The 20553-nt window shown below is 37.0% G+C and overlaps 3 protein-coding genes across 6 annotated transcripts; all 3 read left to right on the top strand.

Moving 5' to 3' along the window:
• Window positions 1-707: 707 nt before the first annotated feature.
• Window positions 708-5520, top strand: LOC135635059 (general transcription factor IIH subunit 2-like). Of its 2 annotated transcripts, none has more exons than XM_065145879.1 (5): window positions 708-1113; window positions 2546-3007; window positions 3087-3462; window positions 4765-4925; window positions 5000-5520. In XM_065145879.1, exons 1-4 carry the CDS (start codon window positions 778-780, stop codon window positions 4893-4895), a joined length of 1305 nt encoding a protein of 434 aa, XP_065001951.1. In that variant the 5' UTR covers window positions 708-777; the 3' UTR covers window positions 4896-4925; window positions 5000-5520. The 2 variants fall into 2 exon arrangements, with proteins under 2 accessions (XP_065001951.1, XP_065001950.1); XM_065145878.1 differs by having other exon boundaries at window positions 4765-4929.
• A 2853-nt stretch (window positions 5521-8373) lies between these two features.
• Window positions 8374-14046, top strand: LOC103976539 (E3 ubiquitin-protein ligase WAV3). Its single transcript, XM_009391782.3, has 2 exons — window positions 8374-8959; window positions 11813-14046. Exons 1-2 carry the CDS (start codon window positions 8684-8686, stop codon window positions 13709-13711), a joined length of 2175 nt encoding a protein of 724 aa, XP_009390057.2. The 5' UTR covers window positions 8374-8683; the 3' UTR covers window positions 13712-14046.
• A 416-nt stretch (window positions 14047-14462) lies between these two features.
• Window positions 14463-20364, top strand: LOC103976549 (bifunctional riboflavin kinase/FMN phosphatase-like). Of its 3 annotated transcripts, XM_018826942.2 has the most exons (11): window positions 14466-14609; window positions 15200-15336; window positions 15582-15768; window positions 16836-16966; window positions 17093-17162; window positions 17268-17333; window positions 18463-18617; window positions 18706-18801; window positions 19689-19840; window positions 19908-19991; window positions 20083-20364. In XM_018826942.2, exons 2-11 carry the CDS (start codon window positions 15261-15263, stop codon window positions 20212-20214), a joined length of 1149 nt encoding a protein of 382 aa, XP_018682487.2. In that variant the 5' UTR covers window positions 14466-14609; window positions 15200-15260; the 3' UTR covers window positions 20215-20364. The 3 variants fall into 3 exon arrangements, with proteins under 3 accessions (XP_065004002.1, XP_009390069.2, XP_018682487.2); XM_065147930.1 differs by having other exon boundaries at window positions 14463-15336; window positions 18463-18530; XM_009391794.3 differs by having other exon boundaries at window positions 14465-15336.
• Window positions 20365-20553: the final 189 nt, after the last annotated feature.

The following is a 20553-nucleotide window of genomic DNA, read 5'->3' as shown; positions in this document are numbered from 1 at the left end:
AAAAAAATTTATGATCGAGTGTAATTAAATTTAATTTCGAATATAATTAGATCAGTTTCTACTAAGTCATCTTAAACTTTCACATAATAACCAAAATGTGATTCTCAGATGATTAATACTTTTTTTTATATAATTTATGATAATTAATTATCAATATTTAAAATTCCTTGAATTTATACCATTATCGTAATTTTATCAACTTTTGCCAAACCAAAATAAATTTTCACATAATTACCGAGAGATAGCACTAAGATAATAGTATCATATTTTTTTTAGAATTATATTATAAATAATTATTGAAATTATAGATTATTTGAATGCATTCAATGATCGAGTGTTACTTCAATTTAGAATGTAACATGATTAACTTCTATTAAACTAACTTAAACTTTCATCAAACTATCTCACAATTATTTGCATCATTTTATGTTTATATATAATTTTATAATAATTAATTATTAAATTTAATTATCCCCCATATAAAATGCTGAGTAAATAAGAGTATAAGTTGATGTATTTTTGTTTAAATCCATAAAAAAATAGAGATGCTCTGAATATAATTAAAATAAGAGAAAATATAACATATGTTTATTTGTATTTTTTAAAATAAAGAAATAAAAATGCATGTTTTTGCAAATAATAAATTATATTCAACGGCCCGGTCTTTTTGAACAATCCGGTCCGGTCTTTTGTCGGTCTCAATTTTCAATCCGAGAGGGCAAAAGTCGAAGCTTCTTTTAGCGGAGCTACGCCGCCTGCCTCACCGGTTGGCCCCCCATGAGCGGTAGCGTGGAGGTGCAGCGGCGATTCGATCACGCCGGCATGGGAGAGGAAGCGACGAGGAGGCGGAGGCGCGGAGGGGAGGAGGATGACGAAGAGGAGGAGGACGAGGATGAGAGGGGGATGGAGGCGTGGGAGCGGGCGTACGCTGACGAGCGATCGTGGGAGGATCTGCAGGAGGACGAGTCTGGTCTCCTACGCCCCATCGACACCAAGACCCTCGTCCACGCCCAGTACCGCCGTCGCCTCCTACAGAAGTCTGCCGCCTCCGCCGCGTCCAGGATCCAGAAGGGCCTCATCCGATACCTCTACCTTGTCGTCGACCTCTCTCGGGTGCGTCTCCTCCTCCTCCTCCTCCTGCTCTTCCACCAACACTCTTGGTCGAGTCTCTGCAAATAATTGCGTGCCTATGTTTCTTTGGACTGGATTTGGAGCGGTGTCATTCCTTTTGGGAACTTTGCTGCTACAAAAGAATGTGGCGCTTTTGGACTGGATTGGGATCGGCTTGGAGATTCCTGCTAGAACGACACTGGACTTCTGAAGTCATTGGTCGGTCGCAACAATTGTGACCTATTCAGACATTGGAAAGGAGTTCCTAGGTTCTATATTTACATGTACTTTTTAGCCAGCTTGAATTGTTTATGTTGTAGAAATAAGGAGTTTTTTGTTGAGGGATCAAATGATTATGGTCCACATCTCAATTAGGAAAGATCTGGAAGTGATAAAATTTATACAAAGGATGCATTCTTGGGCAAATTAATTGTTCTAACAATCAGAGAAGTCAATACAGGAACCTGCTTGAGTGATCTGTGTGATCTCTGCTGACACATTCCTGAAAAGTGGGCTTCTCTTTGTTTGTCAAGACTATTCTTCTAATGGGCTTTGGTCGACAGGAATGAAGATTTCCTAATGATGTTCAGAGTCATTTAGATACTCGTGATTCCGTGATTCCATAACTTCTTTTGTGGTTTACAACTATTGTAACCATATTTTAATGTTAATAAGATTTTTCTGAACCTCAATAATTGCCATCCAGTACAGTACTTTTCATGTTATAAATCTTTGTATTGACAATCAAGAAATTGCCAACCAGTACAGTACTTTTCATGTTATAAATCTTTGTATTGACAATCAAGAAAGTTTGCATTTCAAATGGAGGTGCTTCAGAATATTTGATGATTCAAATCTTTCTTGTAACCGCTTCTCTTGAATTTCCTTCATATTATTATTACGCTTGAACAAAATAAGTTGGCTCTATCATACTTCCACCTGTGTGTTGTGTTGGTGAATGTTGCATATTGTGTCTATGACCAAGATGAATGAGAGTGCTGACTGCAATTATCTATGAGTGATCACAACTCCTGTAAAGGACACACCACATTTTATCTGCATTAGGATAAATGCTCATGTTTTTCATACAGATGTACTATGCTGTTCCTCAGGTTCTGCACCAGTAAGATTTGAATTTAAGGCAGAAAGACAAGTAACAGCTTGTGTGGCAATTCACAGAATTTAGGAAGATCTCCGTATCAAATTGCAACCAAATATGTTCTTTGAACTTGTTTGGCCTTTCTTTGGGTCTGGTCTACAAAGTCAAATAGACCAGCATTTTTTTTCCTATATATCATGCCTCCATGTAGTTGTTCTGTTTTAATAACATAAACTTTGGATTCTGCAACATTGAATTCACACAATAAGAGCCTTTTCTATGCAGCTGAAGCGTTAGATCTGTGTTAATTACTAACAACTACTCTGAACAATGCAGGCAGCTTCAGAGACAGATTATCGCCCTAGTCGAATGGTTGCAGTTGCCAAATGTGCAGAGGCTTTTATTAGGGAGTTCTTCGATCAGAATCCATTATCTCATATTGGTCTTGTGACCATAAAAGATGGTGTCGCTCATCGACTCACAGACATAGGAGGCAGCCCAGAATCGCAGATTAAAGCTCTAATGGGCAAACTTGAATGCTCAGGCGATGCTTCTTTGCAAAATGCATTAGAGCTTATCCATGGATATCTGAGCCAAATCCCATCTTATGGTCACCGTGAAGTCTTAATCTTGTACTCTGCTCGCAATACATGTGATCCAGGGGATATAATGGAAACGATAAAAAATTGCAAGAACGCTAAAATTAGATGTTCTGTAATTGGCCTATCAGCAGAAATTTTCATATGTAAACATCTGTGCGAAGAGACTGGGGGTTCCTATACCGTGGCATTGGATGAGGTAAGAAATATTCACTTGTCTTTACCTCAGTATGTGGGCCTTTTTTGTGATGATGACATGTTGCAATTTATCCTGACAGTCCCATTTTAAGGAGTTGCTATTGGAACATGCACCACCGCCTCCAGCAATAGCAGAATATGCAGCTGCTAATTTGATCAAGATGGGTTTTCCTCAAAGAGGAGCAGAGGGTGTTATTGCTATATGTTCTTGTCACAAAGACGTAAAGATTGGTGGGGGTTACACCTGCCCAAGATGTAAAGCACGTGTCTGTGAACTACCAGCTGAATGTCGAATTTGTGGCTTGACCTTGGTCTCTTCTCCTCATCTAGCAAGATCTTATCATCATCTTTTCCCAGTGACACCATTTAATGAGGTGTCATCTGTTGTTCCATTTAAACTTAGTCAGAAGTTAGCACAAACTTGTTATGGATGCCAACAGAGCCTTCTCAGCCATGGTAAGTGCATCACCTATTAAGCCTTATCCTTGTCTTGTAAACAAATTAAGAAAATTTATGATAGGATAGTGTGCATAGTATAAATGGTAAAGTGGCAGTCTTCTATTTCCCTTTTGCAAGATTAACTTCACTTTAAAGAAGCATAGGATTCTGATAGCAGCTAACATACTTAGACCGCATGGTATAAAATTTTTGTATTTATTAATGAAAATAATTTATTTAGAAGGGTGTCTATCATATTTTCTAAGAATATTCACAGAAGATTGGAAGTTTTATAAGGGTATTTATGGTACTGTGAAATTACAGCTTAAAATAAATATTCATCTTGTCGTGTTAGTTCATTTTTATGTTATGATTGCAGAATATTTTGGTTGTGTTGTTTTGTGTGTCGAACCAAATGGATCATGCAGTCACGAGGTTTTCACCAATGCAGGGTCCAGGAAGAATCGACATAAGCAGCAGCCTTACCTATATATAGGGAGGCTAACATACGAAATTCTAAAAATTAGAATTATTCCAGACTGTAGTGTCATTATTCTTACAGAACACCAAAAATCGGAAGTGTGAATTATTTGGATTTCTCTTGGTGTCTTTTAAGTCCTCTGAATGACCTTATAAAATAAATAAAAAAGAGAACCAGTTGAGTCCTCATTTTCATAGACCTCCACAATATAGAATGAGTTTCACAATGTTGATTCCTTTTCAGTCATGCATGTTGTTACCATCATTATCATGAGCTTCTTAGTAAACCAGTCTCTAAATGTTTAATACTCACTTGGACCGCTTACTCTATGTCTGGTTCATGGAAACATTAACTTGATATGCCTGTAGCGTGTAAGTTCATACATGCTCAAGTTAAGATGATAATGTTATGCGTCAGATCTCTAATTTTGTCTTTTTTGGTCTAGTATCTTTCTAACTTGCAATTATTTTTCAAGTGCTTTGGATTGCCAGTATTGCTTGAATGAGTCAAGGTATATCAAAACTCTAGTTTGCCAAGAAATAGTAAGAAGCTTTTACGGCACACATGCTTTATCTAACTTTGAAAAACGATGTTAGTGATTTTGTGATGAACTTGTTGCCTGAAGTACTCTAAGCATCTAGTAGGTTGTGTGGGTTTTAAGTTGACCACCAAGATTGCCTAGACTATTTGACATGTAGTCATGCTATGGTGTGTCAGGATGTGTGCCATACTCCATGAAATGATGCTCCTTGATGGTTTTTACTTGATTAAGCTTCATCCATTGACATTCTTTCATTTGTGAAAATTTCTATATATGCTTAATGACATGATCTTTGCAGGAAGCAAACCCGCTCCCCATGTGTCCTGTCCAAAATGCAACCAACGTTTCTGCCTTGACTGTGATATTTATATCCATGAGAGTTTGCACAACTGTCCAGGTTGTGAGAGTCATCGCGGCTCAACTACGTGACTGTTACAGATTGCATCTCCAGAGTGCATCGTAGGTGCATATTTTGTGTAATTTCTGCCGGGTTTAACCACATAAATTGACAGTTTGCAATTCTTGGCACACAGGTTGGCCCCCCGATCTGGGCACGGTGCTTTATGCTTGAATGGAGCCATACCTAAATGTGACTTTGTGTTTATTGCTCCTACATGCTTACACCAGCTTGCAAAGACTTGCTCACGAGTAGAGGGGCCTCATGAATTCTAGTTTGCTTTAAGGTCTTATCTTGAATCTCCAATCGGCTTTTATGTAATGCTCATCCTTGCAACTCACGAGGTTCACTGATATGCAAGAAGGAACTGGAGACGTCTGACTCGAAAGATATGTGAGATTAAACCAGATAATGTGGTGACATGTTCTTAGATTAAACCAGTCTACGAGGGCCCATGTCTATTCAAAGTTTTGGTCTGTGTTATATTAGAAACATGAACCCATAAGTTCAAGAGTTGTTACTTTCTTGTTATGTAGAAAGGATTGTACTCAAAGACATTAATAATCATAAGTAGTTTTCTTAAATAACTCGTGTCTTTATTTTTCGGCTGTGCAATGCCTTTAAATATCAAATCAATGTATGATATGATTTAAACGACTCTCTGTTCATCCTTTCTATCAACTTATGAGGTTCATTTTGTCGTCAGTTTTAAATGCTACGTTTCATTGGTTAGTATCAAATGATCTCATGGTATTATATGTTTCACTTATATTTCAGATGGTGGATTAGATGGACAGGTCTAACATTAACATGATTTGCTTTCAGATGTTTTAGGGTTTCAGGAAAACTCAACATGTTTCAATATATACATCCAAGATGAGAAGATTAGTTCTCTTATTTCCCATCAGCTTAGACTGTGATGGGTATCAGAGGATTCTACCTTTCATGAGATTCTCAGCTCGAAGATGACCAGTATCCAAACAGCTGAGTGGAGCTTCACATCCCCACTTGAAAACATACGACCACCATGAAGTCTTCTTTTCTAAAATGAAAAGGCTGTGCTCGCTTCGGTGGAAAGCAAAATTCTCCTCTCGACAAGGGAAGAGTACAATTCATGATCCCTCCTTTTTAAAGCATATGTGATCAACACACTTGTCTGCCATTCTGGGGAGGAAAGGGAGATCATGATTTCAGGTGTAGCACCATTCAATCAAATGTCGGGCAAGTCAACATAAAAGTTTAAGGGAGCTTAACCAAGGAAGTCATGTCATCCCCTCCCTGCATGCAGCGTCACAAGGATGGCTGTGGATGTGCATGGCTAGTGGGCCTGATGAGTGTTTGGTGGTGATTAAGATGTGACTACTGAGAATGGTGGTAGAATCAGATGCTACCCACTTGTTGCCAAATTAATCTCAGTGGCAGTGTTGTGAAGTATACTCTACACTATAAGAATAAAAATCATGTGAGAACCTCATGAAAATGGAGTGACTTTAGGTATTCAAGTGTGTCAAAAGTACCTTCTTCTGCTGGTACTAAATTAGGAACATGATTTTATTTTAATCCTAAATATAATATTCCAGAGAAATCAACCTATATATATATTTTTTTTACTCTTGTTTAGTGGCACACAAACTTAACTTATAATTCATCTATTTATTCTCATCAGAAGATAGTGATGTATTTTTGTGCAGTCTCGTTTTTAAATTATATATATATATCTTATCTTATTTTATTATACTTTTATTTGCAATTTTTTATTTAGTGTATATATTTTTTTGATATCCTAAATATATCTCGTCATGTGACCACCTTCATCCCATCCGGAGTCATATCATTTTCGTTCGTTATGCATCTCATCACTTTTTATCATGCCATGATCATCCCCTGTCTCACTATTTTAATTCTATCATGGTTATCTTTATCTTATCGTTTTTGTCCAATCGCTTTAATCTATTGTGACAGCCACATTTGCTTCTACAAGGCCTTGCTTTAAGCCTTGCCCTTTTGACCTTATCGTGTTAATGCATATTGTTTTCATCGTATTATGATTGCTTTCGCTTAGGGATATTTAGAAAATTAAAAGAAAATAGAGACATCAAATGATAACGATCAAGAAGCTTTGTATTATTATTATTTTTTCTTTCTTCACAATTTTATTGTCGATCGTTATCTCATGCTCCCTATTGATGTAGTCGTCGCTCACTATCTCTTGTTGCCTCCTTGTTGTGATAATCACTATCTAACTTCACAATAATTTAAGAAAAAAATATTTTCTTAAAAAGGTAACAAAAGAGTAAAAAAAAAAAAAATCGGCAATCTTTCACGAAGGTGCCAAAACACAAAACCCGGAAATCCGATTTAAGCCGGCAAGTGAGTCAATTGTGAATTAGCACCCTATTTCCATTCTGGTAGTGAGATAGAGTTATCTCACATGCTACTGTGATTTTTCTAAAAAAATCATATTTTAGATTTTTTAATCGGTATCTCTAATTTTAATTTTTTTTTCTCAAATAGTAGGGCGATTTTTCTTTAAAAAATCTCATATTTTAGAATTTTTTCAATCAGTATCTCTAATTTTAATTTTTTTTTTTCAAATAATACTCCTAATTTAAAAAATATATAAACTATCTCTCAAAATTTTTCATGCCTCTATTATAATATTTTTAGCATCTTATAGTATTTTGGTCATCATAACAAAATACTATAAATGTTACTTGAAAACACCCTCAACGATCTAAATAGGCTCCTAATCTCTACCAAACTAAATACAAATATAAAAATACAATATTTTGCTAATTTATGAGTGATTTATAGTATTTTTAGTATTATAATAAAATTATTATAAATATTATTGAAAAATACTGTAAAGATCAAATGAGCCAAATGTTATTGAGTTTTTCCTCTCATTTCTAAAATTTTCTAACTACTCCCTTTTTTTTTTCCCAATACCTGAAATAATTTACATTATGTTATAATATTTTTTAATAATATTAAAAATTATTATAATATAGTACAAAAAATACTATGTACAAATTTTGTAAACACAATGTTCTTAACATATTAATTTTAATAATATAAAATCTATAATATAATTAAAATATCATATTTATAATATTTTAACATAATATTTATTTTTTAATATAATATTTTTGTATTATTGAAAAATATTATAATGTAGTATGCAAAACATAATTATATAAAAAAAGAATGTAGTATACAAAACATAATTGGGATATTTCAGACATTAGATAAAAATAATTCTGAAAAATTAGGAAGTTTTTTAAAAACAAATTTCGAAGAATTCGCCTAATAAAAAATTGAAATAAAAGTGGTAAATCATTTTTCTCACCAAATAATGTCAGAACAATGTGCGGGAAACGCGTTCGTCCGCGGATGGCATTTCTATGGATCGAACTAAAAAGCAGGGATATATCAGGAATTCCAAAAGATCACGGGTTCCGCTGTTGAGATCGACCATTTCCTCACGTCCGCGTCTCCCCAAAAGAATCCTCCGAAGGTCAAACGCCAAACGCTACCCTCTCTCTCTTCTATAAGTCTTACTGCAGTGCCGACTTCCTCCTCTGGCGGAGGAACCCATTCCCTCCTCGGTCTATTCGCCGTCATTCTTCTGCATGCCAAAGCCGCTGCTTTTAATTTTCTCCGAAGCAATAGCGATATTGAAGAAGAGATTTTGGAACCCTAGTTTCATGATCCGATCTTTTTGCCCTAAGAAACGCGATTGAGTCAAAAGGTGTCGTCTTGATCTGGTTTTTGACGAGATTTTTTTAAGACATCCTTGGCGAGAAGAGCAGGAGAGGCGATGGGGAGCTTGTGGAGGAAGGCGAAGAGCGCGCTCGGGTTCGATCTTACCGTCGACGGCCCCACGTCGTCGGCGGAGGACGACGATGATGGCGACTGCGACGGTGGGTCTCGGACGGGCGAGGCCGCAGCAGGCGGCGGGAGGGCCTCGGGCGCCGCCTTCTCGGAGGCCTCTTCTCCGGGTGGGTCGGTGCGGATGCTGACGACGCCGATGCCGACGCCGACGCCGTCCTCCAAAAGCCGTTGGCTTTTCAGATCGGGAAGCAGATCCTCAAAGGTTCTCATTTTTGTGATTTCTTTTTTCGTTCTCTCGATACCGCATCTGGTAGTTGATCGACTTGGAAATGCACTTTATGCTTGTGAGGTTTCTTTCGATATCGCGATTTTTCTTCCTCTGTGTTCGGAATGATTAAAAATCGTTTTTTCCCCCTTTCTTTGATCATGCATCACTACCGAGATTCGGGGGTAAATAAGGAGCACGACATAATCACTTATTGCATTTTCGACTTAATTCCGAAATATTGTAAAGCAAACCGATTGAGAAAAGGGATCATTGAATATTGCTTTTGTCTCACAACATATTATGTGGCTTTGATGGCTTCTTGATGCCTTCTTACTTTTAACTTACGGTCTTCTTACTCTGAGCTTTCGGTGGATTGCAAAAAGTTCTTTCGTACAAATATACGAGTAAATTCTAGCATTCAGTTGAGATTGATCTGTACTTCGTTTTTTTTAATCTTTTTCATGTCCAAGATTCCAAATTTTTTTAGTTTGCTTTCAGTGATGAAATAGGGATATCTCATTAGTAGATAATATAACAATGGAGTTTTGTGTTTCACATAGAATTATACAGATCTACAACTCTCTCCTTTTGCATTCCTCTATATGAAAATTGTAACATTGAATTGTTTATATGTGCATCTGTAAGGTCTGTGCGACCAACTTTTTGGCTGCTAATATGGTTTCTGCTACTTAGTCATCTTGGGTGTATGAGTTTATTAATTCTAACTTAAAATGAACGTAGTGAAGTGCCAACATACGTAGCCACCCTCACAAATAGAGACAAGTTTCATGATTTGAACTGTTGTCAGTCGGATTGCGAAGGAGCGATCTTCTCATTCGATTTAAATTCCAATTCTTCCAATTTTCAATTTGTATTTATAATTTTAGATTAATCTGTTTAAAAGATTGTTATGTGTTTAAGGACAGAAACTGAGACTTGTATAGAATATGCATAGACTGGGATGAACTACAACAGCCCAGTAGGTTCTTGAATAAAAAAATATTATTTTTTCTTCCTTATGTTATTGTTTGTAACAAAATGCAGTTGTATATATTTTCCATTGCAGGTTATAATTTAAGAAGTTCTGACACATCTTTTAAGTGATGAGAACAGATGTATAGTTATCATAACTATGCTTCCACATTTTAAAGTTGACATCATATTGTGAATGATGTTAGACTTGGCTTATTTTGTGGTTCCGAAGAAGCTGTTGTATTGTGGCATAACAACTTGTCCATTCTTTAAATTGTTTCACATTAACTATGGTATCATTCCATGTTTTGACACAAGTTGTCTCATTAAATGTCAAGAAAAACTCCATTATCAAAGCACATGGATATTATTTTTGAACCAGAGCTAGACATGCTTTTTTGTAAATCCCACTTTTATGTGATTAAACCCCTTGTGTCACCTGTTTGCTTTCTAATGCTTGAGTGATTTTGAATCTTTAGCATTACACATTTTCAAGTTATTTAAAATTAGATGCAAAAAGGCTTTAGAGCTTTTATTATTTTGTTTTCCTTATGTGCTGATGGCATTGTTAGGATCGTAAAAAGGGGCAGGGGGGTGTGAATTAGTGCTTTCGAAATAAAGTTTCGTTTTGAAAATTTTCAATCGAAAAATACGTATCGAAAATGTGTTTAACTTAGAATGTGAGTAAGGATAGTGAGTAACTAAATCAGTTAGTAATAACAAGGAAAATCATAAAGAGAAATTCAAACCAGATTTATAATAGTTCGGTCGTTCCGACTTATGTCCACTCTCGATTCATCTTCCCTTGAGGCCATCGACTTTCATTACTGATCTTATTTTCAATGGATGAAGATCAATTGTTCTTGTTACAACTCTTTCTTCTTTTCACAGGCTTACGAGAGAACTTTCATACCTTTATTTTATAAGAAAACCTCATACCTTCCTTAGAATAACCAACTCACGGAGGAAGAGACTCAATACTTTTCAAGTGAGTTTACACACTTCAAATCACAAGGTTTTTGTGTTTTCACCAAGCAAGCATGAGTGGGGTATTTATAGATACCAAATGGCTTCAAAAATGGAACAAAAAATTTAAATTCTTAGGTTTTCGGGGTATTGACGGTACTATCGCCTGACAGAGCTTGGGACCTAGGCTCTGGCGGTATCACCGCCAGCTTGGGTGGTACTACCTTCGGGATTCTCGGAAAAGCATAGTATGTGCTTTTCAGCTCACAGGAGGTACCATTGCCCAGCCCAATCCCAGGTCACTGAATTGGCCTTCCAACAGGCCCAATTCAACTCTGGTTCAAGACCAATGGACTCCTAATCAAGTTGGCATGGTTACGCCCCAAAACCAACTCAATTAGACTCTAAATGACTTCGATTAAGACTCAACAATTCTAATTACAATCATGAAGCCTTCAACACGTTGTCCGGCATGTCATCTGTTCATCTAGCACTTCGTCTAAGCCTTCGGCGTATCGTCTTTTCCTTTAGCGTATTGCTCGATCCATCGGCATGTTGACCTCCCACAACATCCGATCTTCTTGGCGTAATACTCGATCCTTTCGGCCCAATGTCCAATCTCTGACATGATGCTTTTCGACCCAACATCTGATTCTCCTGCTTCAACGATTTGCTTGGATTGTTCAAGTTCATGATCAAAATTTCTCCTACGTCATTTATCTCAAATACTTATTAGTCCATAAACTTATCAATTGATTTTATCATCAAAATTTTGGATTCAACATGCATCAAATATGAGCTTTTGCAACCTAATTTCTGTGTACATTATATATTTACTGATTATATTCTTTTGTATTTACGACCTTGTTCTACTTATCTGACATTTTACTGTTTAACTCTCCTTTTCAGAAGACATGCACCATATGTCTTGGCACAATGAAAGCAGGGCCTGGTCATGCACTCTTCACTGCAGAATGCTCTCACACATTTCACTTCCACTGCATTACCTCCAATGTGAAATATGGCAACTATATCTGTCCAATCTGCAGAGCTAAATGGAAGGAAATACCCTTTCGTGCCCCTGTTTCCTCTGAACATTCTCATGGAAGTGAGAGAGCAAACCTAGTCAATCAGTCACAAGAAGATGTCCACATGCTTCCTCGTGCAGACTTGACTAACCAACAACACCGTCGGTTTTCTTGCCTCCATGCTTCTGAACCACATACTTTTAATGATGATGAGCCTCTAAACGTGCAATCTGAAACAGCAGAAACTGCCCAGCAAGGATGTACCAGAACAGTAGAAATCAAATTATATCCAGAATTCTCATCCATTCCACAATCAGCCTCCCAGGAGAACTTCACTGTGCTGATACACTTAGAGGCCCCTCGTGCTTGCAGAAACCAAAATGTCGGCTCTGCAACTTCGCAAACATCTCGTGCTCCTGTAGACCTGATCGCTGTAATTGATGTTAGTGGAAGCATGGCAGGCACAAAGCTAGCACTTTTAAAACGTGCCATGAGTTTTGTGATCCAAAATCTTGGCCCACTTGATCGGCTTTCAGTTATTGCTTTCTCATCAACTGCACGTCGGCTCTTCCACCTTCAACGGATGACAGACACTGGCAGGCAGCAGGCGCTGCATGCTGTCAATTCATTAATATCTTGTGGTGGCACCAACATTGCAGATGGCCTCCGGAAAGGTGCCAAAGTAATCAAGGAACGGACGGAGCAGAACCCAGTCTGCAGCATGATACTTCTCTCTGATGGGCAGGACACTTACACTCTGAACTCGAGTTTGAGTAGAAGTTTCCAGTTACATCCAGATTACAGATCACTTGTTCCATCCTCCATTCTTGGCGACATAGCCCAGCAGATACCAGTTCATGCTTTTGGGTTTGGTGCAGACCATGACTCCACCGTGATGCACTCAATCTCTGAGATTTCTGGCGGGACATTTTCTTTTATCGAATCTGAAGTTGAGATTCAAGATGCATTTGCTCAGTGCATTGGCGGGCTCCTGAGTGTGGTTGTGAAAGAGATGTTGGTGGTGGCGGAGTCCGTACACCCTGGTGTGCAACTTGCTGCAGTGAAATCAGGAAACTATACAAATAAGCTGGCAGATGATGCACGGTCTGCATCAATTACTGTGGGTGACCTTTATGCTGATGAAGACAGGAATTTTCTTGTATCTGTTAATGTTCCACCCAGCTCTGGCTCCCATGATATGGTGCTGCTTAAGGTTTGCTGTGCCTATAGAGATGTGGTCTGCAATGAAAGTATCACGCTGGAGGATGTAGTAAGGATTCAAAGACCAGAGGTCACCACGGCTTATACGTCATCAGTTGACGTCGACAGGGAGAGGAACCGTGTCCAGGCTGCTGAGGCCATGTCGAAAGCAAGGGCTGCTGCCGAGTGTGGTGCTTTCTCCGAGGCAGTATCAATACTTGAGGATCAGAGGAGGAAACTATTTGAATCCCTGGCGGGACAATCTGGTGACCAACTTTGCTTGGCTCTGGATGCAGAGCTGAGGGAGATGCAGGAGAGGATGGCCACCCAGCAGAGGTATGAAGTGTCAGGGCGTGCTTATTTGCTGTCAGGGCTGAGCTCACATTCATGGCAGAGAGCAACAGCACGTGGAGACTCGACGGACTTGACTAGCCTCGTCCATGCTTACCAGACCCCTTCAATGGTTGAGATGCTACATCGTTCGCAGACATTTTCCCCTTCGCCCAGGACTCCCAGGACTCCCACTCCGCCTACGCAACCTGCAAGATCATTCTCTTTTCTAGGTCCTCAGCCGAGGTAAATAACTCGAGGAGTTCCATCAAATGATAAAAAGAGGATGAAACAATATCCCAGTGATATATTTTTACAATATCTTTCTTCTGATTTGAAGTGGCGGTGTATACTGGAGATTCAAAAGGGAAAAAAGAAGAAAAAGAAAAGGCTGGGGATTGGTCTCAATGATGTAAATGAATAAAATCTGGAGAAGGGGATAAAATAGGGGGTGTGTGAAAGGTGTAAAGAGCTCTACCTTTTTGTTTCCTCTTATAGTAATTTGCTTTTGGTTATGGTTATGTACATAACAAGAGAAGGTTTTCCCTGAAAAGGAATGGCATAAGTTTGTGATCTTCGCAATTATGTGGACTTGCATTCTTCTCTGGGATTTTTATTCATAGACTTCCTGAATTGATTCTCTTTAAGAAATATTTCTTTTGTTTGATTTGATTTTTCTTGTGGTTTCTGTGTACATGTCTTGATTTAGACTACATTTTGGTCATATTTTTTCTTGTATAAAGCTGCGTTGTGTTGGATTCAATGTATAACTGATAAATGCATTTATTAACTTCAAATGATATTAATACCCTTCAAAATATACATAAATTTTTAATATTTGGAGGAAAATGATATTAATACCCTTCAAAATATATATATATATATACATAATTAAATATTTGGAGGAAAATATAATATATTAAAGCTGTGACGTAGGGATCAAATGGAACGACGCACGTGAGAGATGCAGTTGATGATCCACTTGTAAGTACGAAGAGGATGAGATCTAACGGCCCGCATTAGAAGAAGAAGCGTTTGCTACTGTGTACTCGAGCCCTACGCATCGGAATGGAAGTTTATGCTGCTAGTAGCAGGAAATCGTGCATCATCTCCGGTTCTTTTTAATTTATCGTTCCACTCGTAGTTTTGTAAGCACTTGTCAGAGGGAAATTTTATCTTTCGTTCTCAAAGCGCACTCCTTGTGATTTAGTTGGTTTAGGTTCAGTTGCTAGAATCAAATGGGATCTCGGGCATCTTGTTTCTACTGCTTCATTCAAAACGCAATCTTTGTCGTGTCTTCCGCTTCAAGTTGTGTTCTTTCTTGTTTTCCCGATCGTCCAAACTTCTCTTGTTGTTTGCTTTTGCGATTACTTCTTTTTTATTTTGAAGTGTAGATTTGGGTTCATTTATAATTCTTCTTGGAATATCCGTAATCTCCTGGTATAGCAAAGATAGCAACCTTCTTCTTGTTCTTTTCGCCCTCATTAAGATTGTTGCTGTTGTTTGCTAAGCGTTTGTTGCAATTACTCGCCTAATAGATATCGACTTATGCGATGAACACGGAGATTATTGCTTCATTGATTTTCTAGCAATTTGAATTTCTTAAAAAATAAGGGGACTTATCATATTGCTAAGAGGGTCATTTAGTATTCTGGCCGCCACCAGGATGGTGAAATATCATCTTTGATTATTTATACCAACCTTAGATTGGTTTTAGTGTTTGCTTCCTGTTTCTCAGTTGCGTCTGGCGAAGAATCATCACTTACAACTTCCCTCAGATGTCTTTTTAAGCTCTGGAAATGGCAGATGGCAAGCTAGCAACTCGAACTGTCTCATATGTCATACTCGATTTGGATGGCACACTTTTGAATACAGGTTCTTTCAACTTCTTTGTCTAATTGATCACACCAATCTTTTATGCATTTCCGACTAATGCATGTTTGTTATTTATTCCAAGTGTTATTGCATGTTTGTGTGTGTGTGTTATAATTGATGACAGCTTTGTTCTAGTGCTGAAAATATTGAAAGCGGCACTTACGTAAATGTACTTGTGTTGTTTTGTTTGTATTTTTCATAGTATATGCTTTACAGTTTATGTCTGTATTTTTGTTTGGTGGCAGATGGCATCGTAAATGAAGTACTGAAAGTATTTCTGTTACAATATGGCAAGAAATGGGACAGCAAGAAAGCTCACCGAATAGTAGGAATGACACCCTTGGAGGCTGTATCTTTAGTTGTCAAAGATTATGAGCTCCCTTGCACAATAGAAGAATTTATATCTGCAATTACTCCAATGTTTTTGGACCAGTAATCTTCATAACATGTTTTTCTTTTCGCTAATTTTTTTATTCAACTCTGCATTGTGTTTATCAGTAATCTTGACTTTAGGATGACATTCTGAATGGAATACATATGTTACGATAGGGGTTTCTTAAGTCTTGTGAGTCTTGTTGTTTATATGAAATTTCCTATAAGCCTCTTCCATCATGCACATTAGTCTCTCCATCCTCTTTCTTTGGTCAACTAATTTAACCTAACTGGTGAGATAGTCTTTCTACCCCTAGGTCCAACTCAAATCGACTTATAACTTAACAGAAGAGGTCATTTTGGATGAACAACTTCTTTGGTGAGGATATGAGCATAAACTAAAAATGACTGGTTTACATGCATAAAAGGATACTTTTTTTAGGGGAGAGTTATTCAATTATAGGTATTGTTAGTGGCCAAAAACTGTTGGTGGCTTATTACTTGAATATTTCATTGGACTTAAACTAAGGGACTGACAACAGTTTAGGTGACTCGGGGATATTCACATAAATAACAACTAAGGGACTTATGCACAAAACCAAAAACTTTTATGGGACTAATGTACGGAAAAAATATTCCTTAAAATATCATGATATTCTGTAGTTAGATGTGTAGGGAGATTTAGTTATTCAACATAGCTTTTTGCCTGGACAAAACTTGATATATCCATATAGATAGATGATCACAATTGTTTGAGTTTACTTTAAATATTTTGACATGATAATTATAGTTCACAAGAACGGTATCAGGAATGAGATCAACTAAGGATGATACAATCGGGATAGTTGGACTCAACACAGGCTTGCATATTTTTGACATTATAGATCCTGGATATTAGTGTACGTGATTTTACTGATGCAGTTTAAGAATCTAAACCCTCGGTGCAACCGTGCAAGTTTTTCTCCTCATGCATCATCATTAATTTTCATTTATATGAATTTTCCTGGAAAAGGTACAAGTATGGCTAAATGTATGTATGCTTGTCATGTTCTTGGTAAGCACAAGGACTATTGTTCTATTATCAACCTGTTGCATTTGAAATAGATCATTTCATTTGGTTTGTGCAGATGGTGCAATATTAAAGCTCTGGCGGGTGCTACTCGCCTGATTAAACATATGAGGAATCATGAGGTTCCAATGGCCTTGGCATCCAATTCTCCAAAATCCAACATCAAGGAAAAGATTTCTTTCCACCAAGGTATACATCTTGTTGCAGTCTAGATGTATATTCCTCCACTTATTGTTACTTTTGTTATCCTTTCTGCATACTTTGGGTTGTTATTCTTATTTTTGAGCTTACCATCTTATTATTTATGTTACTTAGGATGGAAAGAATCATTTTCTGTTATTATTGGTGGTGATGAAGTAGCCATGGGAAAGCCTTCTCCAGAAATGTGAGACATTATGAAAGGATAGTATGGTTTATTATCTACCGATTGTTTAGTTCCAGGCAAATAATATTTTTGTTGTACTAACATTTTGCATTTTTCATGTAAAAGATTTGTTGAAGCTGCTAAAAGGATGAATGCTGATCCATCTAACTGTCTAGTACTTGAAGATTCGTTGTAAGTTTTGCAATTTTTTTTAGTGAAATTGTTTGCTATCATTAATCTTCTTGAGTGTTCAACATTAATTTTTATTTGTTTGATGAATGTTGTGGAATAGGAAAAACTGAGATCTTGGATCGATATGATTAAATAAGGTAATGTACTTAATGATTTTTTTCCTTTGGTAATATGTTCTCTATATAAATTGACCTGACCGAAAACTTTAATATCCAATTAGATTATCTGAAATGAATTAACTGTTTAAAAAATTCCACTCTAGATAATTAATTTGGAACCACACCAAATCTAAAGAGATACTTAAAAACATTGTTAAACAGAATCCTGATGATTTTCAACACAATTTGCTTAAAATTCCAAGACTGGGAATTCTGAAAAGGACGTTGACAGAAGTCATGATGGAATCCCAAGAGAAATAGCAAAAGTTATGCAAAGTTGAGATGATCCAAGACTAGTTGACTTCTAACCTAAGACCTAGTTGACTTCTAATTGTGCTTGTAAATTCAAATGCTTACAAAATAATATGAAGATGAAACTTTTCTATTGGCATCACTATTGTGCCATTATAGTTTTAACTTTTAAGCATGGATTGAAGAACAGCTTTGATTTTGATGTTTTGTAGATCATATAGTAAAAAGGAAAGCTTAGGTTTGACTTGAAGATACTGCTAAATTGATCTTTTCAGAACAGTATCAAGGGGGTCCTCATGAACTTATTATATATGAATCTTTCAGAGGACTGTTGAATACTTAGTGTATCTCCATGTTATTCAAACTTTAAATTGAAGAGCATGTCCCGTGTTGCGATTTTGTAAGCCACAAAGAAAAAGGACTAATGGATTATTGATCTTTGAAGTAGAAAGTCAAGCAATCATGGTGTTTCTGTTTACAGAACTGTGGTCCATTGTCCATAGTTAGCCTGAACCAAATGGTTTATATATATATATATATATATTCCTGAGGAAGAATTCAATTACATGAATTTCAAAGCAATTATTTCCTTTGTGATACTTCTTTGCATTTAATTTCATGCTTTATCTGTTTCTCAATTTGGAAAAAGTTTTGAAGTTTATGTTTTCTCCAACTGAACTAAAATTTGGCCGAATGCTAAGAATTTCTCTTGTTACCAGGCCCGGTGTTATGGCTGGCAAAGCAGCAGGAATGGTAGTGATCGCTGTGCCATCTATTCCAAAACAAGGTGACCTTTACAGTTCAGCTGATGAGGTGATCAATTCTCTGCTTGATCTGCATCCTGAAATGTGGGGCTTACCTCCTTTTGATGATTGTATGCTCTTGAAATTCTAAAGTAGATAGTTACTCCTTCCGTAATATTTTCTCCATCAATAAAGCTGATAATCAGTAATGAGTTTTAGGGATCGAAGATACTTTACCAATTGAGCCATGCTACTTTGGGGGACCTGTTATCAGGGGATTTGGACGAGGCTTAAAGATTCTAGGAATACCGACAGGTCTGTTGGAACTTGAAACTTCTTTCACACAAGTTCTGTGGGTTCTTGTCCAGGCTTTTCAATCTGTCTTAATCTGTATCATCCTTTATTGCTTAGGTAGTATATGAACCTTTTGTGTTATCATGTTGTACTTTTAGGTAATATATAATAACCTGATGTCTTCTGCAAAATTTAGTGTGCTATTTAACAAATGTTCTTTGTGCTTAGTGATATGACCTAAATCACTCAGTTTTGTACAAAAATTGTTGGAATGCTTACAACATCTTTAACCTGACATTGACTCATAGGATTTTGCAGCTAAATCTTGTTACTTTTATCATCAAAGTCACAGTCATTGTGCTAAGTAAACACACGAAGCAATATCTTTGCTATATTGATACATAGAGGTTGCTCAGAGTGGTCTTTCTTTAAGGCTCCACTTGCACAAAGAACTCTCGTGTAACTTTAAAAATTAACTGCATCTGTACCAGCCATGCCAGAGTTTCCTTCTATTGCTATTGCTTTTGCTGAAGTGATACCTTGGTGGATACTATATTGATACTATACCTTGGTGGATACCTTAAATAGTTTCTCTGTCATATCTTCCTTCTGTTGGAGCTGCACTTGTGAACGTATCTTATTTGTATTCTTTAGTAACTCAGCACATAAATATCAGAATCCTCATCTTAGCAACACCGACTATTTGTTCGAGTCATTTCACACAGTGGATTTCTTTTTAATTTTTCTCATGTTAAAAGTTTGGTCGTCCTTGGGAAAGATCAGCAAGATTAACAGATGAACTTATTAAATAGTCTTTCCCCAAAAGATACAATACAGAGTTTTTCATTTCCCTTTGTGGATTCAAATGTCAGCATTGATATACGGTTTATTACTTTATTTTCTTGCAGCAAATTTATCGGCAGAGAACTTTTCCGCAATGCTATCTGAGCACAATTCAGGTGTGTACTTTGGCTGGGCTGGATTGTCGACACGGGGTATCTACAAAATGGTCATGAGCATTGGTTGGAATCCTTACTTTGACAACACCGAAAAGACTATAGTAAGTATAACCTAATCAGTGATCCTACACCATCTGTTTATTCTTAAACAAGCGTTACTGCCAACAGGAACCTTGGTTGCTTCACGACTTCGATGAGAACTTTTACGGAGAGGAGCTACGCCTTGCTGTGGTGGGCTATATTAGACCAGAGGTAGTAGAAAGGAAAGAAGAAGAGAAAAGTGAAACATTCATAGAAATTCTGATTTCTTTATCATTTCACATCTATTTTGCTTGAAACACAGGCCAACTTTCCGTCACTCGAGAGCTTGATAGCCAGAATTCACGAGGACAGAAGAATTGTAGAGAAAGCCTTAGACCTTCCTATATATGTTGGTTATAAGGAATCACCATTCTTGAGAACTCCTTGCAACTGATAACTGGCTAAATTGGCACTCAGAAACAACTGGTGTTTACGAGAGGTTGGCTTGCCAACTTTCTTGACCTAATTCATGAACTTTATGATTGATGTTTAAGCTAACTCTTGTTAGACATTATCTGGATTATGAATTTAGTTAACCAGGTTGTGGTCCATATTTGTCATTGTTTACATGTTATGAAACATTGTTAACAGGGGAATCGTCAGTGCTTATTTTAATATATTTTTTTAAAAAAATTATATATTTTTTTTTATAAATGATATATAATGAAGTCAAGATTAAGACATATGAGATAAAAGGTCTTTATCAACTAAGCTAATTGGTTGATGAGATTTT

This window comes from Musa acuminata, chromosome BXJ3-4 (assembly GCF_036884655.1).
Source record: "Musa acuminata AAA Group cultivar baxijiao chromosome BXJ3-4, Cavendish_Baxijiao_AAA, whole genome shotgun sequence".
NCBI lineage: Eukaryota > Viridiplantae > Streptophyta > Magnoliopsida > Zingiberales > Musaceae > Musa > Musa acuminata.
The sequence above is the reverse complement of the archived record's forward strand: the minus strand, read 5'-3'. Positions and strand labels throughout refer to the sequence as shown.

What these genes read in the sequence shown, in the direction of transcription:
- LOC103976549 (XM_009391794.3), top strand. Translation starts at nt 15,261, where the DNA reads ATGGCAGATGGCAAGCTAGCAACTCGAACTGTCTCATATGTCATACTC. An exon ending in TGGCACACTTTTGAATACAG is followed by an intron (nt 15,337 to 15,581) that starts GTTCTTTCAACT and finishes GTTTGGTGGCAG; the next exon opens with ATGGCATCGTAAATGAAGTA. An exon ending in ACAACACCGAAAAGACTATA is followed by an intron (nt 19,841 to 19,907) that starts GTAAGTATAACC and finishes TACTGCCAACAG; the next exon opens with GAACCTTGGTTGCTTCACGA.
- LOC135635059 (XM_065145879.1), top strand. Translation starts at nt 778, where the DNA reads ATGAGCGGTAGCGTGGAGGTGCAGCGGCGATTCGATCACGCCGGCATG. An exon ending in ATACCGTGGCATTGGATGAG is followed by an intron (nt 3,008 to 3,086) that starts GTAAGAAATATT and finishes TTATCCTGACAG; the next exon opens with TCCCATTTTAAGGAGTTGCT. An exon ending in ACAGAGCCTTCTCAGCCATG is followed by an intron (nt 3,463 to 4,764) that starts GTAAGTGCATCA and finishes TGATCTTTGCAG; the next exon opens with GAAGCAAACCCGCTCCCCAT.
- LOC103976539 (XM_009391782.3), top strand. Translation starts at nt 8,684, where the DNA reads ATGGGGAGCTTGTGGAGGAAGGCGAAGAGCGCGCTCGGGTTCGATCTT. An exon ending in CGGGAAGCAGATCCTCAAAG is followed by an intron (nt 8,960 to 11,812) that starts GTTCTCATTTTT and finishes TCTCCTTTTCAG; the next exon opens with AAGACATGCACCATATGTCT.